Genomic DNA, 25,561 nt, shown 5'->3' on the forward strand with positions numbered 1-25,561 from the left:
AAAATGCATTGGAATTTTAAAGTTTCATTAGTTTTATACCATTTATTTTGCTGTAACAGAAATCCTTCATCTTTCAGAGAAACACCAGATTGTACTGGTTTCTAACTAAAAGTATGATGCCTTGTTAAGGGTATCAAGTCATATTTTAGTTGATTTCAGGCATTAATTAAACTATTAGTTAATTTATCCTGGTCAACAGAAAACAAGTGTGTGGCTTATAAAAACTTCCTCTCAATACATTTTGTAAGAGAAAAACAATAATGGCATCCTTTTCTTTGCTGTCAGTTTTAACCAGTTAGAAAGCAGTCAGGGCAGTGCCTATTTCAATAAGATGTCTAATCTTTTCCAGATTCACTGACTTCTCATAAGAGCTATTTATTTCTGAAGCCACAGTAATGTTTTTAGAATGAAGGGCAAGGGAAAAATGTATTCTGTGGTATTTCCAGAGGTAAAGACCATGTTCTTTTAGACAGTTTAGTGTCTACACATTTCATCATCAGCCTGATTCCTGTTTGGTGCTGGCACACTGTCACTCAGGCAATGAGAGCGTAGAAACATCACCACTATGGAGGCAAGAACCTCTTTCTTGTGGCACCACTCTGTACAGTGTGAGCTCTAGATAAGGTGATGTCAAAGAGGTTGTAGTCACTTGGGACAGTGCTGAACCTGTACCCACCCTTGAAACAAGTCCTGAATGCGAGGTCAATAAACCTCCTCAGGCACTAAAGTGGAGCTTGTCCTTAAATGTTTTCCTGAATCTTAGAACTAGTGATCAATATCAGGACGATCAAGTGCTGCAACTGCTTGCAGCCAGAAAAGATCCTCAGAATGATTCTTGATGTTAACGCTTCTGTGCGTGAGCTGGTAGGTGTTACTAACGAAACACAACACTGCCAGACAATACACACACTGAGTAAATTGATGAAATGCAGGGAATTTTTCCTAAATCAAGTTAGGTCTTTTACTGGTCCATATGAATTCTAAGTTTAGGCATCACTTAAAAGTACAGAGATTCCTTTTTACTCTGGTTGAGCTCTTCAAGATGAAAATGTGTATTCTGCCTTTCTCAGAGATTACTATTAGCCATTATGGGCTGGAGTTGCCCAGGCATGCAGACCATGCAGGCACACCACCATATTAGAAGGGAAGTGCCTTCCCCTGCTTCTGAGCATGGATGTTGAATAAGTATCATTCATTTAATGTAGTCATCTTGGGAATTAGATGTTTATCATTAAAATAAGCAGAATTAAATGACAGTGTTTAAAAGCATGAAAAGAGTTCATTGTGAACTAGACTGTGCTTGGTACACGAGTGTTTAGCGAAAGTTCATGCAAATGCAGAGCATTTATGCCTTTGGCCCTAAAATTTTTGTTTTAAGTCATCTTCCAGCCCATCTACAGTAGATGGACCCTAAAAGCATATGTAAAATGCAGTAAGCTTGGGACTAGCTTCTCAATTAGTTAGGCACTATTTTACTCTTCTTTCATAGCCTGGTTTCTCTGCTTTTCTCATAACTTACTGTAAAGATGTTTGTGTGTATATAAACACACATACATAAAGATATATGTTTCTTAAGAAAAAGAACCTAGGCCCACATCCAAAGCAAACTGAAAACTCTACAAAACCTGTATTGTCTCTCTTTCTTTTGTGGCCCCTATGTATGCTCTCTGGATTCTGACAAGTTTTTTTTCACCACTTTTTATCACAGTCTCATAAATTTATGTAACATTTCTTTGTTAAACTAAAATACTAGGCAAACTACTTTTGTCCTATTTCCATAAAACTGCTGTTATGTTCTATTGGAAATCAAAGTGTCAAATCAATCTCCTATGAAATTCTGCTCGCTTAGCGCTGTCAGATGTGTTTTTGCATTAATTGCTATTGCTGCTCATATTTACCACTCAGCTACTTTTTCAGTTATTTCCTACCCCACATATAGATGTCAGTTAACATCCAAGCTGAAAGAGGGAAACTTAAAATATGGTTCTTTTTCGTTGCTGTTGTTTTGTTGCATGTTTTTTAATAGTTGAATTTTATAAATGTGTGATTCCGAAGGGCTTTGTGGAGATAATTGAATTTTGCAAGGCTCAGCCCCTGCAAAACCAGTGGACCTTGTAGTCGCTATGTGATACTGCTTTGCTTGACAAAAGAACTTAGTGAGAGCAGCAGGAACTGAGAACTGATAAAGCAATCAGCTTGAGATCAGGCATCCAAAAGACAGGTGTAAGAGAAAAGGTGTCAAAGGACCACGGACAACAGATAACGCCAAGTGACCACAAAGTTACAATAGCTATGAATAATGTATGTGCACCGGATACGTATAGGCAGGGCTAGGATAATGATTTCTGGGAAATGCTTATATGCTATTGAAACTCATGTGTCCATGGATTTGGCAGCGCACATTTTGGGAGAGATCCCAGTGTATGCCAGTGCTGCAATAATGGAATATCGACTGGATAAACCTATCACAGAATCACAGAATGTTAGAGTTGCAAGGGACCTCCACAGATCATTGGGCCCAACTGCCCTGCCAAAAGCAGGATCACCTGCTTTTGGGGTAGTCCGCACAGGATTGCATCCAGGAAGGTTTTGAGTCTCCAGAGGAGACTCCACAACCACTCTGAGCACTCTATCTAGTGCAATTTCTGTTTCAAGCAATCCACTACAGAAATCCCCAGCCTCACATATCCAGAATCATTCAGTGTAAAACCACCTGAGATGAAGTATTTTGGTATTCTTCAAAACCAAGAGTGTGCAAGAGTCTGTTGTGTTTAACCCAAACCACCAAAGTTTGTGGCACCTAAGAGAGGAACAGGTAAATAGTCTTAAGTTTTGTACTATTGCTGTATTGAAAACACACCAGGGTGATCAGCCATGTTAAATGTTTGCAAACCGAAGTGCTCACCCCGTAGGAGATTCAGGAGGACAAACCCACGTATCTGCGTGGAGTGGCACTGTGTAACTTAGTCCCTGTTTTTCCCTCGGTAACTGCATTTCTTCATCAGAGATAAAAGGCAGTTCTGTTAATGCATACGTTCAGAGGGGCGGAGGGAAGAGCTAGGACGGAGGGCAGGCAGCAGGACCCTCGCCGGGGGCCGCCGGCGCTCCCGCCCGGCCCGGCAGCACGCACGGGCCCGGCCGCGAGGACACGCACGAGGCTGCCGCGGGAGGCGGCTGGCGCGCGCCGTCACACCGGGACTGCCTCGGGCGATTGGCTGGCGCGCGGCGAGCTCCCCATCTACGGACACGGCCCCGCGCGCGGCCTGGGGCAGCGCCGCCCGCGCCCGCCACCTCCCGCCCCGCCAGCGCGAGCTCCCGCCGGCGCGCGGCCGCCCCGCCCCGGCGACGAGCTGCGCGCGCGGGGAGGGCGGGCTCCGCTTCCCTCCGTCAGCTCCGTGCTCCTCCCTTCTCCCCGTCCGTCCCGGGGCGCCGGAGTGTCTGGGCAGAGCCGCGGGCAGCGGAGCGCCGAGGAGCTGCGATGGTAGGTGCTGGGCTCGGCGGGGCTGCGGGTGGCTCTCGCGAGTTGGGGGCCACGGAGGGCGGGCCGGCGCTTGGCGAGGGGAGCGTGGCTGACTTCGGTGCCTGTGCGTGTTTCTCGTGCTTTACCGGGAGGGGGCTGTGGGCAACCCTCCCTGCCCTTCGCTGTGGAGAGGCCGCGGTGAGGGAGCGGTTGTGTAACCGTGTCGTGCCAAGCGCTTCACCGGGGCGCAAGCCGGCCAGAAGTCATGGGCTACTGGCCCCGTGGCCCCTGGGTAGATGTCGGCGCTGGGGCGCGCCGGCTTCGCTCTTGAGCGGGCAGGGCCGGCGGCCCCCTGTGCTGTCTTGTGGAGCGCTAGTCTCGTTGTTTCTCGGGACCTAAAGGGATTTTGGCTGTTGGTTTCCTCAAGGAGGAAAAACCTCGTGGAAAGGTAGCGCGGCGGCGTTTGTTGAACAACAGGTGACGCATGTCTGCGCTCCAGAGCGCGCTTCCGCAGGGGTGTCTTGGTGCAGACCACCCTCCCGTAGCTGTGGTCCTCTGGCATCTGCCTGAGTGTCAGTGTTCACTCCAGACCCTTTCTGAGCGGCTGGCCTGGTGTCGGGCAGCGAAGAAAAGTGGTCTGAGCAACAAATACAACTCCCGAAGCCGGGGCGTTTGGTTACCGCAGCTGCCTAAGGTCTGATAGAATAAGGGGATGCGATATCGGTAAAACACATTAAGTGCTAAACTGAGGGAGTACTGAGGTTCATCAGCTGAACCTGCTTTTTTTTCCTACTAATTGATTGCTGAGGATTGCTAATAGCTTTCATCCTGAAGTAATCCAAATAATAATTATGACAGCCTGTTACACAAGAACTTAGAATATGTGGTGATAAACTAGATTGAAATACATAACCTTTACGTTTATTAAAAACTCTTCCAAAGTGCAGTATTAAAGATGTAAAAGTTAAGATACTTTGAGAACTTTTGCATCATTTCTACTAAACCTTATTTAACTAAAGTGAAATTTTAAAGAGTGACCAACCTAGTCCGTATGTATTTAGAGTCTTAACGACTCGCGTGGAGTGCTAGCTTGGGCTCTTCATTCCTGATACCTTACCAAGGATGCCCCTCTAATGGCCAGTGTCTGTATTTTAATTTCCTAAGGCAAGTATAGTTGCACCTGATTACACTCGTGTTGAGTCTTTGCTTAAATAAAGCATTCTAGAGCTTAGGAAGCTGAAGTTTCTGTTGCAGTAAGGGACAGTGGTACCACCAACTCCTACAGCCCTGGAAGGAGCTTCAATTAAGATAGGTACCTGTGTACCCTGTGACTTGGTTGCTTAGTCAGGTGTTTCATATCAACTGTTTCAGGTGACTTCTGCTTTCTCGTTACTTGCTAGGTCACAGACACCTGTAGCATTCTCAGACTAATTGGTAGAGAATGTGTGTCATCCTTTAAATGATAGCATTAAGTGGGGTTGGAAGTCCTTAGTGCAGGTCCTTCAAAGATATCTCCCTGTTAACAATAACACTATGAGACCAGTGTGTCTGTTGTGCACCATTAATTTCTTTCTGATTAAAAGTTTTAATCAAAATACAGTTCTTGTAAATACATGTAAGCTAATTGGTAATATAGTTGATGAGCTTTATGGAAATAAAAGATTGCTTTATTTTACAAGATACCCTTTTCAGGGAACTATTCAGGCAGTTCTCCAGCGTTTAATTTGATACTGAAGTAGTATTTAGTTAATCACTGTGAGATCTCAAAATAATATGAACCAGTTTTTTTGAGATTGTCCATAAGTAATGACTATTGTAAAACCAGAAAATACTTATCCAAAATACTGTTTTTTTTTTTCTAAGAGTTATGCTCAGTTACTTGATAATCATTGGAAGGTAGCATTTTGTAACTTAAAAGCTGTCCAAAGGATTGCCTGGAATGAGTTAAAATGACTGCTTATGAACGTGAATCACTCTACCAATATCCTGAAACTTTATACTTGTTCTCTGTGCTGTGTTTGAAAAAAAAAAATCCCTTATTTTTGTCTTGGCAATTTTGATTTCTGTGGAGGAGAGAAAAAGCAGCGTGTTACAGGAGTGCTTCATGTTCTCTGAATTTGGTTCTTTCAGCCATGCCATGTCTGTAGACATTGGCACGAACTTTTCCTGTCTGAGGAGGTCTGTAATGCAGGATGCTGAGTTACCAGTGACATCAGTTGTAGTTGTCTTATGTATCTTGAGTGGTCTGATTTAGCAGAGCACATGAAGGCTGTGTATGTGTCCTCTAACTACTGTGCTGCGGTGCATTTCCCCTAGCAGGTTTGCTTGCAAGATTATGTAGCTCTGCAGCTTCCCAATACTTCTGCACCTTTTTTCCTCTGCTTTTATTTTGTATTGGGTTAACTGTGGTCTCAGCAGGTCAGTGGACATGGAGTGAGAACTGTTTCATGGCTGCATGCTGTAGTACAAGGTGGGAATGAGCAACAGTGGGGTAAAAGTGCACTCAAGCTGACAGTTTTAAGGAACATGTGACAGCTGTTTTTTTTTTTTTGCTTTTGAAATGTATCCCTTCTCTTAACTTTGCATTTCATTTTTTAAAATTAAAAATAAACAGTGACTTCCAACAGTTTAGCTGTTATATTTAAGTCCTCAAAGGTGTGGAATATGTAAGTGTAAAAGTAGTCCCACTCCCGGGGTAGACTAGCTCATTAACGTTCAGGAAACCTCTCGGCAAACTAAGATGAAACTTGCTTGAGGTGAAACACAAGTTCAGTTAAACATTATGCAGCTTTTGCTTTTATATGGCGAGTTTGCACCTTCATAGTGTCATTAAGTAGCTCATGAAAAAAAAGCATTGGAGGGTCTTAGATTCTCTATCCAACTCTATATCACGTAGCAAAATGATCTTGTGTTAATGTGACAGTGTTGTTAGCCTTTGTGATTTGAACCTAAAATAGTTAATGTGATGCAAGCTGGGACCTCATACTAAGTCTTTTTTTCTGCAAGAAAGTCATGAGCAAGACACTGATGCTTCTGTGTTCAAAGGGTGCTTTTCTGTATGGTGCAGCTCAAACCTTGCTATCTGCCAAATGTCGAATAGTAGAGAGGGTAACAGCGTGTGCTTTACATTATGTCTAGACCTCCACTAATGGAAAAATATTCTAGCTAATGGTATTTCTGTCTGGCTGATATACAAAGTGTAATCAGTAGCATGTTCAGTAGCAAAGCCAGTGACTTTTACTGCATGTGTTTTGTTTTATGTTTGCATCAAATGCATGTTTGTCCCTGTTTCTTTCTAGTTTAGACCTCTAGAATAGTTTATGGGTGTATCATATGTTAGAGCACTTCTTCAGGAAACACTGATGCATGCAGAATGCTATCCACATGTGGTTTTTCAGAAGAAAACTGAATATTTGATTGTATGCACATACATCTTAAAATTTTTCCTCATAATTTCTTTTGTCTTCTAGAATTGCTCCATACATATTTGCTTGTTGTGAAAGGAGATGACAGTGCAATTAGTAAACTATTTGCACCTGCTTTTTCTTAACGTGAAGGGATAACCTGTCCCAATATTAACTGCACCTGTGCATATGGGGAAGGTTAAAACAAGCTTTTTAGGTGGGTTTTTTTTGGTAGTCGTGGAAGTGTAGTCAAGCTTTTACTGAGTTCTCAGTAAAATTTTAGTAATGTTCCCATCTTAACATGGAAAATATGTTTCCTTCCTTGAAACATGAAGAAGGTGCACATCTCTTTAGTGAAGTCTTCTCAGCTCCTTCTGTAATATTTTTCAGTATTCTTTTCTTCTCAAGTATATTTAGTACCTTTCCAGTTTTGGGAGTTAAGTGACGAATCTAAATGGTCATGCACTGTTCTTTTGTACTTTCCTGTACCAAATTTCTGCATAAGGAATCAAAATTACCTGCATGTCTAGATTTACATTCTGATCGTGCTTCCTCATCTCCCAGCTCTTGCATTTTGCCTAGGACCCTGGGTAATCATAGGAGTGAGCTTGATGTAGCTATGTGAAAAATTCCAGCACAGGTCATTGTAGTTTTGCTGATGGGCAACCCTGGCATTTGACACAATGTGTAGTTTATAAGTGACAAACTGATCTACTTTCCTTTCAGTTTCCTAAGACGCTGTTGTAATCCAACACTTCAGTCTGCTCTTTTTTTTTCGGAAGCTGGCCTTTGCACCTAACTAAAGCAGGTTTTGTTCTGGAAGTTAAGATGGCAAGACTAGGAGGAAAAAAAAACAAACCCAGTTCTCAGAACTGGGGAAAAGATGTATGTATGTGTACGTTTGGTTTGCAAAAGGATTTGGAAAATAGTTCATCTTCTTCTCAAACACAGAAAATACCAGGCATAGGCTTCAACAAGAAAGGATTGACTTGCACTAATGCTAAGTTTTTGAACGAAGCCGCGTAGTATTGTCTAAAGTCTCATCTTGAATGAGACAAAAGCTTACATTAGTGTAAAAGGAGAAACCTTTTTTTGGGAAGTCATAAAGATTTTATTACACATTTTCTCATCTGTTGTAGGTCATTAATTTCTTCACTGTCCTCTTGTCTGCCAGGAACCTTTACTGTTACTCCTGCGGAAGTGTCTTTTTTTTTTCTTTCTTTCTTTCTGTTACTGTTTGTGTATGGACAAGTATTACAGGTGTATGTGCTGCTTTCTGATTTTTGGAATATCTGTAGCCAAAGGATTCTGGAGCTGTTTCTAGCTTTTGCTGGTTCTACATTGGTACAAAAGTGCTTGAAAATACCAGAAACACTGCAAGGTAAGCAAGATTTTTCTCCCTTTCTTAAGATCAGAACTGAGAGCTGTCTCTGACAAGTTGTTTAGGCATTCGCCTCGCCTAATCGTTACGACTCTTGTGCAATCTAGCCTCCTGTTGCACTCCTAAAGGAGCTTGGGTGTGAGGAGCTGCATTTTCGTCAGACTTTCCCATCTCCTGCTCCCTTCCCCCACGTTCCTGAGATGCCAATCACTGTCCTGCCCAGGAAGTACGGCTATCGCTCATCTCCTTGACTCATCCTCGTTGTCTTGCTTTCCTATCCTCCAACTACTGACTTCCCTTGTTCCTACTCTCATCTTTTGAAAAATGCGAATACCCCTTGGGGAGACCAGGTGTGCAGTCGTGTCCTGACAGTGCATGGAATCTGTTCTCTCTGCTTGAAGTCATTGCTATGGTAGGAAAAGGTTTTTTAGTCTAATTTTTTTCACATGTGAACCTTACAGGTGTGTTCTGCCTGTTTTATTAAACATAGTTCATACCGTTGTATAAATGCCGATGGAGTTTACTTGGTGTACAACAGCACATGCACCTAAGTTGAAGGTGATTTAATGTAGGTAGTTTAGGAAAGTGTGTGTGGCTAAGGATCTTTTTTTCCAAAGACATTGACATTTAATTGCTATCAAAACTGTTGGTAAGTTGGGTCCATAAACCATATAGTATATTTCTAAAAAATTAAAATATTCTAAATTTTCTTAGCCTGAAATGGACTTTAAAAAACAAAAACAAACCAACAATGTGAAAGCTGACAAGGCAAGCAGTGTTGGCAATTGGAGCATGAGTCAGTTACCAGAAGTGATGTTTATTCGGAAGCATATTTAAGAAGTGCTTATGAGTACAAAGAATTATGTATTAGCATAAGTTGTTAAATTCAGCTAAGTGTGAATTTAGAAGTTAAAGCCACGTGTTAGCAGATCTTTGAGCATGCTCCCTGATCAACATTATTTGGGAAGTGTAAGAAGGACTATAAAACGGATCTGGTGTCCTATTCTCCTGTCATCTGTGTGATTCTTCAGTTGCCAGAAGTATCTTGATGAAAGCCAATTCTGTCTGTCAGGAACAGGGTGAAGAATGGCTTTGTACTCTTGAGGTGGGATGATAATCTTTCTTTAGCCTACTTCATCAAAAAAAGGAACATAAACGGTTTATGCAAAAGCATGTGCTTCTAGGAGCTATTTTAATGCTTTGTTCAGCAGTCTGAAGTCTAAATGAGAGGGTTTTGTTGGCATCCTTCATACAGGATTAGCAGTCTTGTAGAGAGTGACTAGCTGCACTTGTCCTCATACAGGAAGTGTGAGGTTTTTTTTTCCTTGCCAGCTCCAAACCACTTGCTGAATCACCTTCATCAGCTGAGCCTGAGTGTGTAACCAGTTCTTGGTCAGCCTTGGCTAATGGAAGTATTGAAGCTGTATTCAAGTCTGAACAATGCAGTCTGCTGTCCTTTATAAAACATGTCAAAGGTTCTTAGTACTTGGGATTCTGAATCTTCCATACTTGTGTCTTATGAGGTGGTATGTTGCCAGGTGCTCAATCCTGCACCTAGAACAGTCTTCTGGTTTTGATCTGGCATTCCACTTTTTGCCATGATATATGTATTTCCTGTGCTTTGAGTTGTGTATTACTAAATCAGAAATACAGCAAGATGGAAATTGAGACATCTTGTCAGTAATATATTTGCAGTGCCAAGCAGTAGTCAAGAATTTGTCTCCTCTTTTTTGTTGTTTGGATTTTTTCTTTTTTTTTTTTTTTAACTGCCTTGAAGGATAAAAAGTCTCCACAAATGCCTGAGTGCTTCCGAATTTGCTTTTGCAGTAACTTGTAACACTGTGTTACTCCCATCTGTAAAGAAGTACACCGGTACAAAATGTATTAGAAGTCATTTTGGCAGATGCTCCCAATGCATTCAGAGTCCTTTGGGTTGTGACCCCTGTGCATTCTGATAGCTCGTTTGATATGAAAATACTACTGCCTCAGTGGGTTAGTTAGAGGATTCCAAAGATGAAAGTTTACCTGAATATTGTGTGTTATGTACACTATTAGCATTTTGTAAACTGTTGGGCTTTGAGCTGTTGGTGTTCAGTACATGCCAGAAGAACTACTTTTGATCACTCAAGCTTTGGACTATTTTATTGTAGGTGTTACAGTATATGAACTAAAACCATTTAATTTGCTAAGTAATCTTGAGGCGTAGTGCGGGAGTACTTTATTAAACCTAATCTTGAGGGCCATTTTATGGTACTCATAAGCAAGTGCATACTTTTGGTATTTATTTTTTCTTTCAGTATGCGAGAAGAATTTGCTTTCCTGTACTGCATCCCCAGCTGTATTCACTACATACTTATAGAAAGGGAAATGGGCAAAAGTATTTGTAACAGTTATTGAAAACAGTTGTAGTGCAGATATACTTAGAGAACATTTAAAATTTGGTGCAAATACACAAAATCACAAAGCCACCTGTCCTTGCTTTCTGATCACAGAAGTACTAGCTGTCCTCATAGTCTGAATTAGTAAGTAATTATACACTGTCTTCTGGTAAGACAAATGAAACATGGATTTTCCATAATTATTTTTGCTCTCTCAGTACTGATACAAATTGTTGTTTACAGATCATGTTTTTGATGGAACTAGTAATAGGATGTGATCATCTAGGGGAAAAAAACTAGTCACAGTAATCTATCATTCTATTAGACTCTTGTATTGTAGTTCTCAATAGTACAATTTCTGGGGAAGCAAGCCACAGTGGCACTGCTTCTGTTAGGAGACTTCTGATGTCTTTCCATAATTTGAAATAGAAGTTTGGATACTATGGGAACTGATGTATTGCAGTGCATTATTTTATTACATATAGATTCTGTACAACATAGTAACCTGCTGACACTTCTTGTGTAAACTTGATTAATTCCCAAATTCTGAATTGCTTCAATCCATTAAAATAAATACCTGAATTTACTAATTAAAATGCAGTAATTCCACTAAGATTAAAATTACTTCACCTAGATTTTTTTCCACTCCCCCTTCCCACTTAAAAGCGCTGCCTTACACATAATTATGTCTCCAGGACTTGATGCTTTATTGTTGGTACTCTGCAAAGCCTTTTTCAGTGCTTCCCTTCAACTTTAAATACACGCTGGGAGCTACTATATTGGTCAATAATTGCTAGACTCGGCAAACCAAAGATTCCTACAAAAACATTCTTTTTTTTTTTGCAGTGGAAAAGTCTAAAAAAACCTCTCAGAGTGGAGCCATTTAGATGTTTTCAAGAGTATTCTGACTGTTCTTTGTGTAACCTGCAAGACATGAATATGCTGGAATAAGGTGACTTTTTGGAACTGCTTTGCACTGGTGGAAGGGGAAGCGTAGGAATCCTGCTACAGAATACCAGATTAAACCTGCTGAGATGTCTATGGGAAGTTTCTAAAAATGCATAAATTTTATCCTGAACTGTATCCAAACCATTATCTGCTTACTTGTTCTGCAGTGGCTGTTGGTCTGCAAAGCACTTCTGCAAGTAGCCAGCAGCTCCTAAATACATATGCTTAAAACCCACATTTGGTAGTTGCAATAGTAAGGAGTGCTACGAACACTTCTGTGACAGGAACATTTTGCTTCCAGCTAGCTAGTGGACCTTAGCTGGGGCTCCTTGGGGTTCATACTCAGTGTCAGGTGTCACATTTTACTTGCCAGTATATGAAGGCGAAGTCCCTGCAGGAACAGCGTTTCAGAGCCCTGCAAGCATTCAAGTTCCATTCTGTTCATGAATTTAGGTTACAGGAGTAGGCTATCTGCAAATAGACTTTACTCTTAAGGCTGGAGTTGCAGTAACTTCTAGAAACTTTGCTATTTCTTGGTGAATTAGACTTGACACGGGGAAAAAGATCTCAGGTGTTGTATGTAACAAATGGTTCCCATTGTGATGCTGCCTGTGTCTGTGGAGATCCAATTTGATACTTGGCCTTTTGTGAGCAAAAGCTTGAGTTCCTTTTAGACCACAGTTGAAGAGGAAGTGAGGTAGGGAGAAAGACTTGATAGTAGGAAAGGCTGCTGCTTTTGCCATTGTGCTGTATTTCACTTGGTCTTTTTGTCTCTGTGTTAGGTTGTAACCACAGAGTTCAAGGCATTATAATTTTCAGATGAGAGGAGTGGGTAGGTCTTAAGCAGAGCGAGTACCTAACCAAGCAGAAGAGAACTTGACAGTGTGAGAGTATCCAGTATGTGGAACTTGAGACATACACTGAGTACATGTTTTTAGCAACTTGAGCTGCGTAGCTATGTCTGTAACTGTTACTCTTACAGCACAATGCAATAATGTACATCTGCATGGCAATACTGGACTAGATCTGGAGAAGATAGGAATTTGTCCAGATTGATACTTTAAATCAGCATACATGATGTGATGTGGTTAACAAAACTTGCATTTGATACAACTGGCATGGATTCTCTTGTGGTTTAAAAGCAGTGCATACAATAATGGAGATTAAACTGTCCTAGCTTAATGCTGCCTTCAAACACACAGAATGTGTGTTGTCCAGAAAGCTTATTACAGTCTCCACTGGCTTATTGAGGTCTCCTTGGCGTCAGTTTTGGGAATACCTTTAATGAATTGGATGAGCATCTCTTGTGGAGAGAGGTTAAAATGAAGTAGCATGCAGTAGTAAAGAATGATTTTCATGTGGATAATGCTATTGTTAACTGATGGTTGTAAAATTGAAAGGAATACTTAGTTTGCCCATTTCTAGTGTCAGTTACCAGCTAGCTTCTCCAGAAGCTGTTCCCATGAGTACTACTTTTTAAAGCTTTTCTAGTGGTAAATAGGAATTCTGGCTCCGGGGCTCTTAATGCCTGAAATACCAGCACACCCATTCCACAGAGACCTGATCTCAATATGCAGTGTAAGTTCATGACCAGCAGTGGATTCTTCCTGTAGTTTACTTTGTGGTTTTATTCTTGGTTCGTTCTAGGAACACTTGAGAGGAAACAGAAGAACAGTGACTACTTATTCCCATATTTGGTATTGTTTTAGACATAATAGACATCCTTCTTCACTAAGAGGGAACTACCTGTTTCTAGGTAGTCTAACCTTATTTAAAGCATGGGTTAATCTTGGCATGGTCACATCGAGTCTGTTTGCCTTGTAGCTGTGTGCAGCTTTCTGCATGGAGTTGTGATGTTAAGCAGTTAGGTGGCACTAATAGAATAGATTAAGAGAATTTGGCTTGCGTCTTCACCATACTAAAAGCTTTAGGTAGTTACAAGTTCATGTTCTACAACTTCTATCGATCTGTAGCCCAGCAGTGGTGCATTTTAAATTGTAAAGAATTGGAATTAGTGAAGGTTACAAAGTTTTTTCTAGTGAAATGAGCCCTCAGCCTTTAGTTGCTGTTGGGAGTAGAGGAAGTAGTAGTTAGAACATTGGTGTCTGTTGAACCTAACTTTGTCTTTGGGGTTGGTTGGTTTGTTTGTTTTGTTTGGTGTTGTTTTTTCTTTTTTTTTTTTCTTTTTTTTCCTCTTTAGACCTGTACTTGAATGGGGTCTCACTGTATTCTGTATTCCCAATGCAGATTTTGGGAAAGGGAGGTGACCCCCAGACCCTGAATCTGGTTTAGTAAACGGTCACATAGAAAGCTGTTTTGAGAAGGCAGCAAATACAGTGTGCTTCAGGAAAGCATTACAGCCACTAGAAATGTACTCTCCATCTCCTGCCAAAATACTTAGCTGCCTTACCTGCTCCCATGAAATTAGTCAGTAAAAAGATTAATTAATTCTGTGACAGCAATTTTTGATCTTCAGTTTAGCAGTACTGAGCATGACCTCTTAAGTATTGCAGTCTGTATTTAAACTGAGACTCAAAGGTCAACTGCATGTGTTCTACTGCCCCAAATTAAGCCATTATAGATACAGTCTTGATAGAACCAAACACTGGAGAAGAAAGGAACATCTGAAACCTACCCAGAAGAGCAGAACACAATAGAAAATTCTAAATCCTTGTTTCAATGACATAAGTTTGTAGATTTATTTTTTCCCATAGTCTTTAACGTTTCTTTTGTAGAAAGGAATTTGAGCTATTTGTTCTGAAAACAGTCTTAACTGTGTGAAAGATGACAAGTGCTGAAGCAAATATATTTGGGTTGTGTTGATAGTACAGTCTGTACCCTTAGTGTATAGGAAGATACTTTCATAAACCTCTTACCATCACTAAAGGGTGTTTTGATGAATCCCTTTTGAGTGCAGTAGCTTGAATGTAGTGGGGAAGCATGCTGTTACCACAAAATGAGTTAGTCATCAGTAACTTTAGTCTGACACACCTCGAGAGTGTCCACCTACTGAAATCAGGATTTCTTTTGTTCAGATAATTTCTTAATGATACAGGCTGAGGCATTTTTGCACCTGAGGCTATTAGGTAATTTTTTCACTTGACTTGTCCAGCACATGGTTCTGTTCTCAGACCAGATGTATTTAAAGTTGAACAAGTGGCTGACAGATTTGATATCACTCCTTCAGCTGAGTGTGGCTGGAGTCCAGCCTGGGAGTGCAAGGGGCAGAGCAAGCTGTACTGTTCTCCATCAGTTTGATCATAACCTGGATCTCTCATACTCGAGGACAGTTAAATAGCTCATAACTTAGTAGGGGGGGAAGAGACTTGAATCATATTACCAGCAGTAACTTTCTGCTATTCTATAATGCTCTGAAGACTTTGGGGGCTTATTCCTAGCCTACAGTTCAAAATATGTAGCTGGAGAGTCAGTAATTAAGATGTTAGCTACCTGATACAAGTTAGCTATGGTTGTGAAATTTAGATCTGAAGTAGGTAGTACTTGGAAGAGTACCCATTTTTATTTCAGAATTATTTTACCTGGTGACGACAGTTCAGCTGTGTTTTGGTGGAGTGTTTGTTTTTTCTTCATTTGGTTTTCCCCCAGAGCTTTGAAATAATTTTGTCATTACAATCTTTGCAGTAGGGCTAACTATAAAATACTAATCTTGTTGCTGTTTGCTCATTGACAGTGCAGGTGTGCAAACAGGAAAAAAAGGAAGGGGAAAAAAAAAAGGAAGTCAGTATCATCTGATTGCCAAAACAAAAAAGCACCAATTGAGTAGCTAAAATTATGTTCAAACTGGTAACAGGATACAGTGAACAATGAAGAATGCTTTACCTTCTGTAGCCTTTTAGGGCTTGTTTCACAGTTACTCTTGATCAGTTGAAATTTTGAGGCAGGCAGTCTGCTTCATTTAAATGGACCCACTGACTCTCTTATGGCATATCTCAGTGAGATGCTTAGTTGCTTATTTTTCATGCTTGGTATCTTAAAAGACTTCAATATACTTGAGCTAAAACTACTCAGTTTTTGGAAGATTTTTAAAATCAGTTTAAACAAATCAGGGCTTTCAAGTATCAGAACTAGCAAAAGGGAAGTACTTTCTGTTCTATTTGCTGCTGTAGCTACAATAAGACATACTATTTTTCACGTTTTTCCTCTCCTGGTCTGTAGAGTGCCAGTGTGCAAGAATCTCACTGAAATGCCAAAGCTGTGCAGAGCCTCTGTGATCACTTTCTCTGTGAATGCTGTGGTACAAGTTTAATAAAGACTGGGGAGTAGATCTAAAGGGCATATCTCTAACAGCTGCCATGGTCTCGATTGTGGTGCTCTCCCAGGCACCTAAATCTCTAGTGTATGAGTGGGCTTGTTTTGACAAAAAAACTATCTAAACTACATTGTGCCTTGTGATTGAAGTATGGCTTGGTTTGCAGCAGGCTGTAACAGATCCTGCGTTCTCAAGTAGGGTGAGTGACTAAATCCAAGAGTTTGTGGAGTGGTCTGGATCGGTCTGCTGTGAGCCTAGTCTGATCCAAGCTGCTTCTAATTTTCGTGTGAAGTTCTGCTCCTTCAGTTATACCTTAGTACTCTATGTCTGTAAGCCTTCAATATTGCTGATGGAACTGATTCAATCTAACCAGGTTAGAGGCTGGAGTGTGTAGAGGGCCATCCTCTTCTCCTTAATTACAAGTGACAGGACTAGAAGTTGTGCACCTGGGAAAGAACAATCCCTTCATATCACTATAGATGGGGGACTGACCTGCTGGAGAGCAGTGAAGGGGAGAACTGCTTGAATGTCCTGGTGGATGGAAGAATGGCCATGAGCCAGCAGTGTGCTCTTATGCCAAGGAAAGCCAATGCCATTCTGGGGTGTATTAGAAGGGGTGTGGTTAGTAGGTCGAGGGAGATTCTCCTTCCCCTCTACTCTGCCCTGGTGAGGCCTCATCTGGAGTATAGTGGTCCCTTTTGAAGGGTGAAGTTCTATGGTAGTGCATGCTAAAGAGACACTTGCAATGAAGCACATTATGTAAAGGTAAAGTTCTATTTTGTACTTGGCAATGAGATGAAAATGGATGTACAAATGTTAGCTCCATTCCTGAACCTGGTTGTTTGAATGAGTTATGTTATTACTTAAATGCCTGTATATGAAATGTGACTTTTAATAGTAGATTAAAAAACCTCCACGTTTAGTACTCCTTACAGCTACTGCTATGGTGTGTTGGAGAATTTCGAGTGCAACGACATACATACACTACTCAATTTGTCCATTAATACTAAATTGGCAAAACACCACTGAGGATAATTCTCTAATAGGAATCTATGAAATTGTTGGTGTTAGATATTGGCACTGTACCACAGACTGCAGGTGTGTTGTAAGACACAAGAAAGCCTTTCTGTTGTGCTGGTTATTACTGTATGATTTTTAAATGCAGAGAGTATTTTTTTTCCGAAGCTGCTGTCAACACCACCTAAAAGCAATACAGCTACTTCAGAACTGGGCTTCGGAGTATAAAACCCTATCCTTGCAAAGTGTTCTGTGGCACCTTCGATCACTAGGAATACTGAAACCTCTTTGACGAGTTTTGTCCCTTTGATAGGCCTTCTGAGCAGTGGGGTGTTACCGACTCATCAAGGGATAAATTACTGGTCTTGATTTCTTCACAAACTTCCCTTGCAAACGCTATGTAAATCGATACTTGCTAAACAGTGAGATTTGACGGAAGCAGACTCCAGAGCAAAATAGCTGCAGGCTACCTCCTGTGCTTACTCGAGTTCAGTGGAAGGAAAATTATTCTGGCAGTCAGGCATTGCACAAGGGGTATGCAGAAACACATCTGTAGTGGTCTAATTCTTTAAGCTACAGATTTAAAGAGATGCTTTAAGTAATTAGCATGCTAGTTGCACACTATAGTTCTTCATGCAGTTGTTCAGATGAACATTTTGTGGGGGAGAGAAAAAAGCGGCATAGGGCTGGGACAGTTAAAGATCACATGCCTAATGTGTGATGTATTTTTCCACTATTGCTTCACTAGATGATACATAGAGCTGTGCATATTTAAGGAACTTGGTAGAAAACAAACTTTTCTCAGTTACTGTACTTAAGATAAATCAAAGCATGGCATCAGTGGGGAGCTTTGAGAATGGGAGTGTAAATCCCAGGCCTACATCACTAAAAGACCAACCTTGTAGTTTCAAATCCCACCTCATTTGCTGAAATGGTTAAAGCATTCCTTACCTGTGCCTTTAGCCCCACATCGGTCGTGCTTTAAGTCGTAACAGGATAGTTTACTAGCTTCAGGTGATCTCAGTGAGAGGGAATGGCTCACCATTTAAGAACACCAGTGCTATACTTAGAAGAAATAGCCCAGAGTCCACAGTTCACAGCCATGTCATGTCCTGCTAACTCCACTCCTGGTCTACAGCTACTTAAAAATGCTGCAGTAACATAAGGAAATGTTATGTGTTAAAAACTAACATCTTTTCATTAAATTCAGAGCAGTAGACACCTGAAATGACACAATAAGATTTTATGGTGCTGCATATAAAACTTAAAGATTTAATAAGAAGCTGTAAATTGGATTATTCATCTACATATTTAAAGACTTGATGAGTCATTCTAGGGTGCACAGGCTTTTAGCTGAATGTTTCTGCATTCAAATGCAATGCAGCCTACGGGAGAGGCATTTTGTTCTGTTTCTAAACAACAGATTTTACTAAAGAACAATTTCTTCTAGTGCTACAAACTGGGTACAGAGTGGCTGGAGAGCAGCCAGGCAGAAAGGGACCTGGGAGTACTGGTAGATAGTAGCTGAACATAACCCAGCAGTGTGCCCAGGAGCGCCAATGGCATCCTGGCCTGTATCAGGAACAGTGTGGCCAGTAGGACAAGGGAGATTATTCTTCCCCTATACTCAACACTGGTCAGGCCACACCTTGAGTCCTGTGTCCAGTTCTGGACTCCTCTATTCAAGAAAGATGTTGAGATGCTGGAATGTGTCCAGAGAAGGGCGACAAAGTTGGTGGAGGCCTGGAACACAGCCCTATGAGGAAAGGCTGAGGCAGCTGGGGTTGTTTAGCCTGGAGAAGAGGAGGCTCAGGGCTGACCTCACTGCTGTCTACAACTACCTGAAAGGAGACTGTAGCCAGGTGGGGGTTAGTCTCTTCTCCCAGGCAACCAGCAACAGAACAAGGGGACACAGTGTGAAGTTGTGGCAGGGGAGGTATAGGCTGGATGTTAGGAGGAAGTTCTTCCCAGAGAGTGTGATTTGCCATTGGGAGGTGGTGGAGTCGCTGTCCCTGGGGTGTTCAAGACAAGACTGGATGAGGCACTTAGTGAGTGCCATAGCCTACTTGATTGGACAGGGCTGGGTGCTAGGTTGGACTGGATTATCTTGGAGGTCTCTTCCAACCTGGTTGATTCTATGATTCTAGTGTGTTGTTTTTTATTTCAAACACCCTGAAAAAAGTATCCTGAGGAGTATTTCTTTAGTAGTGGTAACTAACAACTTTTGTTAACTGGATATATTAACAATGGAGTGAGTCCAAAATACTAAAAATTGTATTGAAAATACCAAGGACTTCCAAATTTGTTCAGTTGCTGGCACCCTTATACCTTGTTACCTGTTGTTGTTGTTAAAAAACCCCAAACAAACAAAACCTCCAAACAAGTAAAAAACACACTATCCTGTTTGTGTAATGAGTTACTCTGCTTTTGTTGGATTTGGTCCTCTTTGACTTAGTTTTGTTGGGGTTTTTTATGTGCTTGTGGAAAGGTTAACTTGGAGGGTGTTAAAGCCCCAATTACATAAACAGCAAAGCAAATGTCCTTCACTTCAGTGTGTCGACTAGTCTTCCAAAATCTGAAATATCACACAAGGAGGAATGCTTGAGAGATGTGGATTGTGTCTTTTTTGTTCTATTAATTGAAAACAAGGGTGCTGTCTATGAAAATGGATGGACTACCTCAGAATTGTCTTTCAGTACAGTAGGGATGGAAATTTGTGATTGGCCTAGATACTTTTTGTGGAAGCAAAGAGAGAATGGTTTTCTTTTCAACAAAACCTAACCAGGCATAAAATAAACAGACAGAATAAGTTGTCAAGTTGTTACAGCCACCTGGATATTTCATGGTTCTTTGTTCGTTTTTTAATTATGTGTTCATAATTAGAAGAATTTTCTTTATGGAAAGCCTCACTGACTTCCAGTGTTCAGGTGTTGAATAATTCATGCTAAACTTTGTTTACCTGTAGTTCATGACACCAGAGACCCTCAAGCAACCGATTAATGAAAGACTTTACCCTGTTCCTTTATTCATAAATATTCTCTTGTTAATAACAACATTTGCACACAAATATCTTGACAACATCTCGGCTATGTGTACATAAAGATTGGTACTGTACTGAGACTCAGCATTGCATTTTGGGAGCTGCTCAAATCTTTCCCATTCCTGGGTATTTTTTAATCTCATAGAAAAAATATTCCACATACTTTGATTCCAGTTGGGCTTTTTCTTTTTTGCAAAGGCTCTTTTCTTTATTTGCAGGTTTACGTAGGTGCTGTGGCCAAGTACAAGCAGCTTGACTACAAAGTGAGCTGTGCTGGAGTGGTTTTTTTAGGTTTATTCATAGAGGTTGAAGTTTTGGCTGTCTTTGTCATTAAGAAACATTCAGAGCACTGACTTCTGCAGATTGCTTGAGTGATGGCTTGTGTGGTAATGTCAAAGGATAGCTTATATTTTGGGGAATTGTCTAATATGGTAACTAATGCTGGTTACAATTATTTGCCTAGGATTATAGAGAAAAATCTCGCCTGAAATCACTTGGAATAAATTCCCTCTATGTGCATATCTGAGCCTTTTTTTCAAAGTAAAGGAATGGATTTTTGTTAGAATAGTCTCATAAACATAGAAATGTTACAGCATTGGTGCCTTGACATCTTTCCATGCGTATTTCAATGTAAGTCAGTACTCCAAAAGTTTATGGCATTAACTTAAATTCTTGGTCCTTGAAGAATCTCACATAATCATTTTCATGAAATTTAAGGAAAATACCAGTATGCAGTAGTAAAGAAAGGGAGTCTGCAAACAACAGCAGTGTCTGAAGATTTGTAACTTGACAGGGATATAGCTGATGGTGATGAAGGGAACAGTGCAGAATGTAAATCATGAGTACAGTTTGGGGTGGGTAGAGAAACTTCTGTTTAGATTGGGCTTCAGTTTTAGGATGCTTTGCATCTCTTCGCTATACTTGAATGTTCAGATAAAGACCTTTAATTAAATCAGGGCCTTCAACTGAATGTTAGTTTTCTGACAGGAAACCAGAGTCAGACACAGAAATGAAAAATTAAAGGGGAAAGAAAATGCAGCATCACATTGTACACAGATTTGTTAAAATTAGGGTAACTGCAGGGTAATTCAGCAGTTTTTCTTCAAAGCTGACAGCTTTTCTCATGATATCCCTTTAACAAGTATTTTGAAACCAATGTATATTATGCTGAATTAAAAGGTGTAAGAAACATTTAAATTTGATCTTTTGCATAACTGCTGTTTCTGTGTGGAACCTCGACTTTTGTAGACTTAGAGGAATAATCACTTTACCTATGAAATGAACTTCTGTCCATATAAATACATCAAAGATGTTGCAAATGCAGAGATCACATAGATGTGTTGGTGCAGCCTACATAACTGCAGTGATCCCTTCTCCTAGCTGATGAAGGTTTACCTGAATGTGTTTCCATGCAACGTGATCTAGGTGAACTTGGCTGTAGCAGGGGACTGGACTAGATGATCCCCAGAGGTCCTTTACCAAACCTACACATTCTGTGATGTTAAAAGATGTCGGGTCAGAACTTCTGTTGCATAATTCAACTAACAACCATGGTGTTCCTCTAGAGTAGAATGAACTCTTTGTGTTCCTGATGCTTTTCTGGATTTCCAACTTTCTGGGGCAACATCTTCATTGGCAAAACACAATGAGCGAGCTTCTTAGCTAGTGGGGATCACGGATATTAGGTTTTCTCTTGTTGCCTTATTATTACGGTTATATGAAAGTCAGGATAGAATCTTAATACAGATTAGAGTAAATAGTTTGAAGCATGGCATCTGACAGGAAGAAAATGTGATAACCTTACAAAATCTTAATCAGGCTGGGTTATTCCAGAAAAATGTTCAAATAATAGCATTCTTGTCATGTCAGCAACAATGATTTAATGTATCAGTCATGTAGAACATAGAATCAACCAGGATAAATGCAGCTTGCAAACTCTGCTTCCTGGTATAGGCAAAGCAACAGAAGCCTGCACAGTGAAACTTGTGAGATCAGCTGCTCAGCAGACAGGTTGCATTGCTTAGCCTATTTCTTAGGAAGCCTGGGAGAAAGACAGGGTTAGGAAAGTAGCATCAAGTCAGAGGCACAGATTTGTGACCATGAACATGATCCAGACATGCTTTTTGTCACAACAAAATCAGTTTAAGTCTTCCCAGTGTTGCATCTGGCAAGATGCAAAGCTAAGTAAGGAATTCTTAGTTTGTTTCATTTCGGTGATCATTTGCAATGGCTGAGCCCATACCAGGAATATATCAAACACAAGAATCTCCCCTGAGATTTTTAGGCAAGAATTTATCATCATCACCAACAATCTCCCAAACTGAAACACTATTATTAAGTATATAACTTAATATAAGTAGTCATTGGCTACTGGAATGGGCTGCCTGGGGAGGTGGTGAAGTTGCCGTCCCTGGGGCAGTTCAAGGCAAGGTTGGACGTGGCACTTGGTGCCATGGTCTAGCCTTGAGGTCTGTGGTAAAGGGTTGGACTTGATGATCTGTGAGGTCTCTTCCAACCTTGGTGATACTGTAAAGGTACTGTAATAAAAGCCAGTAAAGTAAAACTAACACATTCATGAAATTAAGCTAGTTATTCTATACAATTAAAGCATCACTTGCTGTATCTTTCAATACAGTTTCTTCTCAAAACTGCCCTCAACTTAGTGATCAAAACTGTTTTAGAAAATGTAAGTGCAAAAGTAAGCATTAACATTATCCTTCATACACACATCATGAATGATTTGGTTATGAGAATGTCTCATGGGTACTCATTGGGACCTGCTTGCCCTGGTGTAGTGTAATTATTGGTGGAAGTAAAAGTCAGACCTTGTCAAAGAATAAATGAGCTCATGCCCCTGACTGTTAAGCACTTTCATTACCTGTTCACTAAGTTCTCATTTCTGAATCTACTTCGAGTGGATTACACTTTTCCTGTTGTCGTGTATTCTGCCCCTAAATGTTTAGGTTTGGTCCTCACAAACACAACTGAAAACCTGGAGTGGTCTGCTGTTGGATAAGGGGGGGAATTGGACTGTCAAACTGGCAGTGTGCTTTCTGATGACTCCTGTGAGCTTGAGAAACTGTGTGCTCCTAAGCTGCAGTGGTGTTGTGTAGCCTTCATCACCCTTACGTTGGAAATAGATACTAAGCACTTTGCAAGTCCAGCCAGAGATTAATGTACAGCTGAGAAAGTGTATCCTGTTGAGTCTCCTACACAGTGCATGAGGTTTGTTTGATTTAATGTATATAACCTTTAGCAAGATTGTGCTTCCTTTGCAAACTTTTTGGTAGATTTGGTCCATTAAAAAGGTGTGTGTAACTAATTCCTTAAATGGAATGCTCAAAGGAATTCTCATTTGTATTTAATAATTAACCAAGGAAGTGTATATATCTACACATACTGGAATTAATCTTATTTGGATTCTTCTAAAGAGATTAAGGTTTAATTGGTATATCAAATAGTCTACCACAGTGTCTGAAGTAAAATCTGATTTCTTGAGTGAATAGCAAAGCATGAATGCTAATAAAGAGGATTTTGTGGTTTGAGCCACATCTGTGTTACCACCTCTCAACTGAGGTGAGCGAGCACCGCTCCCTGAGCCTTTGCTCTGTCGCTTTGAGTCGGCACTGCTGAGGTAAACATGAAGCTGCTGTAGTCCTGGAGCTTTTACTCTGTTTACTCAGCACTCTGTGAAATTAAAATAAACACTGCAACCAATTTTTTCATTAGAAGCTCCCTTACAGTGAAGAACTGCTCCTACCCCCCCAGCAAGCTTCTTCAGCTGCTGTTGCCAGTGAAAGGAGTTGACGGCTCTCAAGTGAAATGGGAATATTGCTATGGGGCAAGCATTCCTGCTTCTAAGTGAGCAATAAAAGGTTTCCACTACATCTCCCACCTACCAATGCCACAGCTGTCCTCCACTACAAGACTGGGGTTCCTAGGGCTCTCATTGGCCAGATAGTCCTCCCCCACTATAGGTCTCTGTAGAAATAAGTCACCTGAGCTCTACATCTGAACACAGGCCAAGAACAGATTATGTAGCTCTTTAACCCAACATGAAAGCAGGTATTCTTGGATCCACCTAATTGGGAAAAGCATGGATAAACCTAACAATGTTCCTTGAAACTCTGCAAGCAAGACTTTGGCAAATCAACTTTATCATGGAGCACCACCCTTATATGACGGCAGTAATTATATTGTATTGCCCTGCTCCTACCAGTAGAAACAATGCTGCACCTGTGATGGGCAGGTCCCAGTTTCAAGAGCTGGGAAGATAAGAGCTAATATATCAAAAGTATGTTAATTTGAAACCAATGACCATTTCACTGCCTGCATTAGGAAATGAGCTGCCAGCTGTTTATTTAGTATTTTTGACATCTAAGCAGTTAAATGTTACAACTCTGAGCAGTGCATTACACTAATAAAATTCTGTAGTGTCCTCACAAATTGGTTTTTCAACAGTACATACCAAAAAAACACATGTTAGCACAGTTATCTGCTGTGTTGCAGCTTTTGCTGTATTATCATGCCTATTACAATAAAGGGTGTTTTTCTCAAGCTTGAGCTGACAAAGGCATGTGACTGTGACATTCTACATGTAAAGTCAATATTCCCCCTGGCTTGTAAATAAGTTGAGGAAATCATTGTGTTTTATACCGAAAAGGGGAGAGGAAAAAACCAAGAGAGACTTGGCAGTAGTTTTTCAAAATTACTTTAAATTCAGATGTAGTTCAGGATGATAATTTCTGCATAATTGCTGCCTGCTGTTGACTAGATACAAGCAACTATGTCAGTTGTACGTAGCGCTGTGTACAATCACCTAGATGAAGCTGTTGGCATAAAAGCATCTAGTTTGGTTTTAGTTGAAAACAACAGTAATGAAACAAGGTCCATGTCAGTTTCTATAGTCCACTCAACCTGTTGTATTCTTACTCACAATCCATTAGCAGTTGCAAATGTTGTCATACACCCCCCCCCTAAAGAGCTGTAGTTTTCCAGTAGTTGGAGAATAAAATAATACAGCTTCCTGTGTAGAACATAATGTTATTTATTGTTGCTGGAGTGTGGTAGTGCATTGCATTGGAATTAAATTGATTTGCAGTGAGAAGTCTTAATATGTGCTAAGCAAATGCAAAAAAAAACCCTGTAGGTTTGGGGTGATAGGTAGGAGTGTTTCTGTAGGGAATGTATTTTTAAATTGAAGAAATGGGTATGTTTGGACACAGATGTTTGTGGTTTGGGTTTTTTTAATTAAATCTCTAGGCCAACAAAAAGGAATGTATTTATTGAGTTTGTTTCTGTTTCTTTACATATTTGGAAAGTGCAGTTTTGCCTTTTCTACAGTAACACTATTGAAGAAAATTAATTTGGTTACCTGTGTATGAGAGCTGGTGTTTCTTGAAACATTAAGTCACAGCCACCCAAAAAAGTACGGGGTAAGCAGTCTTGAATTGTAGTCCATTAACTGCTTTCTGGTGTCTGCCCACTGTCTCTGTAAGTTGTGTCAAAAATACATGCACATTAGCACGACCTGCTTTTAGGCTCATTCCCATCCTTATTTTGCTCTGTCAAGTAGGTGTGCCTTTTTAAAAATAACCTTTGAAAAATATTAGTGAAGATTAATACTGATGCAATACATGATCCTCCCTGTTAAGCACTGGAAC

At 40.5% G+C, this 25,561-nt stretch overlaps 1 protein-coding gene across 4 annotated transcripts in view; it reads left to right on the forward strand.

Annotated features, from left to right (window-relative positions):
• Window positions 1–3,071: 3,071 nt before the first annotated feature.
• The window catches only part of MYO1E (myosin IE), an 81,155-nt gene continuing 58,665 nt past the window's right edge, over window positions 3,072–25,561 (forward strand). For 3 of the 4 annotated variants that reach the window (XR_010305348.1, XM_064157502.1, XM_064157504.1), the window contains exon 1: window positions 3,296–3,481. Coding sequence is in view for 3 of the 4 variants with exons in the window: in XM_064157502.1 (XP_064013572.1) it covers window positions 3,479–3,481 (3 nt within the window). In the remaining variant the exon portion in view is untranslated. Of the gene's footprint in view, window positions 3,482–25,561 lie in introns of all 4 variants that reach the window. The other variant, XM_064157503.1, reaches the window with a different exon arrangement.

The sequence above is a fragment of the Pogoniulus pusillus genome, chromosome 17 (genome assembly GCF_015220805.1).
Source record: "Pogoniulus pusillus isolate bPogPus1 chromosome 17, bPogPus1.pri, whole genome shotgun sequence".
In the NCBI taxonomy this organism is placed as follows: Eukaryota; Metazoa; Chordata; class Aves; order Piciformes; family Lybiidae; genus Pogoniulus; species Pogoniulus pusillus.